We start from the raw sequence: 2342 nt of genomic DNA on the forward strand, positions 1-2342 counted from the left end.
CACGCACCCTGGTGAGGGTGCTCCGGCCGGAGGCAGGCAGTGAGGAGCTCTTGTAGCTCCCAATGTGCAGGGCTGTAAGAGAGCAAGAGATGGGGCTGGGGGTGCGGGCAGGGGTGCAGGCAGGGGTGCAGGCAGGGGTACAGGCAGGGGTACAGGCAGCTGGGGAAGAGAAGGGATGGGATACAGGACAAGCATCCCACATACATGTGTGGAAGGGCGTCCGGTCCGGCAGCGAGCGGGTTTTCCTCCGAATGGGGAGCGATTTCTCCATCTCCTCCTTCAGGATCAACTTCCCCAGATTGGAGGTGATCTGGGGGCAAAGGGATGCGGGTGGGGGTCCACGTTATATTGCCCCCAGCCCCTCATGGGGTGCCTCCCTGCCTGCTCTGTTCCTCACCTTGCTCAGCTCCTGCCTCTGGAGCTCCCGCAGGTTCTTCATCTCCTCCGAAATGTCCTCCTCCTCCTCCTCACCTCTCTTGGACGCCATCCGCCTCCTCCACTCTGTCTCTGGTGGGAAAACCAGGAATTTCTATCCATCCCCAGCACCCGGCAGAGAGATAAAGCCCCCTCATCTGTCCCTGACCCCCACCTACCCACGACAGCCAGGGATGGGGGGCATGGCCAGTAGTCAGTCTCGATCTTGGCCGGTTGGTTGGGGTCTGGGGGCTGTGCCGCCGGGAATTTGGAGGATTCGATGATCAAGTCCTCTATGAGATGCTTCCCATGGTGGGCCCCGGGATGGTGGACTGTGGGGCATGGTGGGGGGGTGTTAGGCATCGCCCTGGGGTGCCCCATCCCATGGGACAGACACCCACCCCCTCACCTTTCTGCCTGTAGATCGGGGGCTTTTTGTATATGTTGAGCTCCGTCGTGTCGGTCTCTGCAAGGAAAAAAGGGGGTTGGGGGCTGGGAATGGGTACCTCATGGGAAGGGGCTCACCCAGACTCCCATGGTTGGGGGTTTGGGGTGATGCAGTGTCTGGGGGGGTCACGGTACCAGGTCGGTGGAAGTGCTGCACGCTGCTGCGGGCAGAGCTGCTGCCTTGGCGAGAGGGGGGCTGTGGGGCACTGCTGGGGGTCCGGTTCTCCATCCACTCCCGAATCACCTGCAGGGGTGAGCAGCGAGACCCCGGCAATTCGGTGTCGCCCCCTCCTCCTCCTCAGAGCCCCCCACTTCCCATCCCAATGCCGGTACTCACCTCTGGAGATGGAGGAGGAGAGATGGATTTGGGAGACAGGGACCGCTGCAGGAGGCAAAAAGTGATTTATGCCACATCTGCCTTATGGGACTTCTCTGTCTGGGGGGGCTTCCCACCATGGCCCCCCCCAAAACAACCAGGGGACACCCTCACCTCTCGGCTGCGGGGCAGCTCCACGTGCTCCATGAGCGAGTAGGTGAAATGGGGTTCGTAGATCATCAAATCGGGGCGCTCGATGTCCAGGATCGCTTTGTCCTTGGGGATGGCCGCCAAGTCCTTGTACCCCAGGACCTCGTTGTCCATTTTGGCCTGGAAGGAAGGAAAAGCACCTTCGTTTTTGGGTGCAAAAAGGGAACATTAGGGAACAGGGAGGGCTGGCATCCTCCGTGGTCCTGCTGGGGTGATGGAGGGGGTTTGGGGAGGCACATCCAGACCCCGCGGGTGGAGGGATGCAATGGGGAGATGGGAGCGGGCTCTTACCACGATGCTGGAGGGCGACCCGGGGACACTGGACCCGCGGGAAGAGCAGACGCTCCCTGGGGAGGTCAGTGGTTGCTGGAAGGAAAATGGGGAGATTTTAGCAAACCTTGGCACCTCCAGCGCGGGAAGGGGCTTAGGGTCACAGTCAGGACTCTGAGCATGGCAGGGCGGGCTGGGGATCCCCAAGGACCTGAGTGCACAAGGGAGAAACACCCGTGGGGATGGGGCATTTCTGGGTGGGCTCTGGGGTCTCCTTTGCTCCAGCCTTGCGGGTCAGGGCAGGGGACAGCGGGGAGGTGACAGTGGCTTGGCCAGGACGCGTTGCCACTAGATGGTGCTGCCAGGCTGGGCTGGGGGGAGGAGGAGGAAGCCAGAGCCCTGCTCGCAGCATCCCAGGGTGACTCTGACGATGTCCTTGGCCACCAGCCCCTGCCCTTGACCACCAGCCCCTGCGTGCCTTCCCGAGGTGCAGGGCTTCCTACTGCCTGCATGTCCCCAGCACTCTATCCTATACCCCCAGCACCCTTCCCTGTACCCCCAGCATCCTATCCCATACACCCAGCACACTGCCCATGACCCCCATACCTTCTGCAGTCTTTCCATTCAGCTGCGGGCCGGAAGGGCTGTGTCAGTCACAGGGTCCTGCATGGGAAAAGCAGGGGTT

General features: G+C 61.9%; 1 protein-coding gene across 1 annotated transcript in view; it reads right to left on the reverse strand.

Annotated features, from left to right (window-relative positions):
* Positions 1 to 2281, reverse strand: part of DMTN (dematin actin binding protein) — a 3502-nt gene extending 1221 nt beyond the window's left edge. Inside the window, exons 1-10 of the mRNA XM_010188846.1 lie at positions 2264 to 2281; positions 1679 to 1753; positions 1352 to 1507; positions 1199 to 1243; positions 997 to 1105; positions 801 to 880; positions 594 to 726; positions 398 to 507; positions 205 to 310; positions 8 to 72 (exon numbers count right to left, since the gene is read on the reverse strand). Of these exons, the coding sequence (XP_010187148.1) occupies positions 8 to 72; positions 205 to 310; positions 398 to 507; positions 594 to 726; positions 801 to 880; positions 997 to 1105; positions 1199 to 1243; positions 1352 to 1507; positions 1679 to 1753; positions 2264 to 2281 (897 nt within the window). The remainder of the gene's footprint in view (positions 1 to 7; positions 73 to 204; positions 311 to 397; positions 508 to 593; positions 727 to 800; positions 881 to 996; positions 1106 to 1198; positions 1244 to 1351; positions 1508 to 1678; positions 1754 to 2263) is intronic.
* Between the last annotated feature and the right edge of the window lie 61 nt (positions 2282 to 2342).

Source organism: Mesitornis unicolor, unplaced genomic scaffold (genome assembly GCF_000695765.1).
Source record: "Mesitornis unicolor isolate BGI_N332 unplaced genomic scaffold, ASM69576v1 scaffold31597, whole genome shotgun sequence".
NCBI classification, from domain to species: Eukaryota; Metazoa; Chordata; class Aves; order Mesitornithiformes; family Mesitornithidae; genus Mesitornis; species Mesitornis unicolor.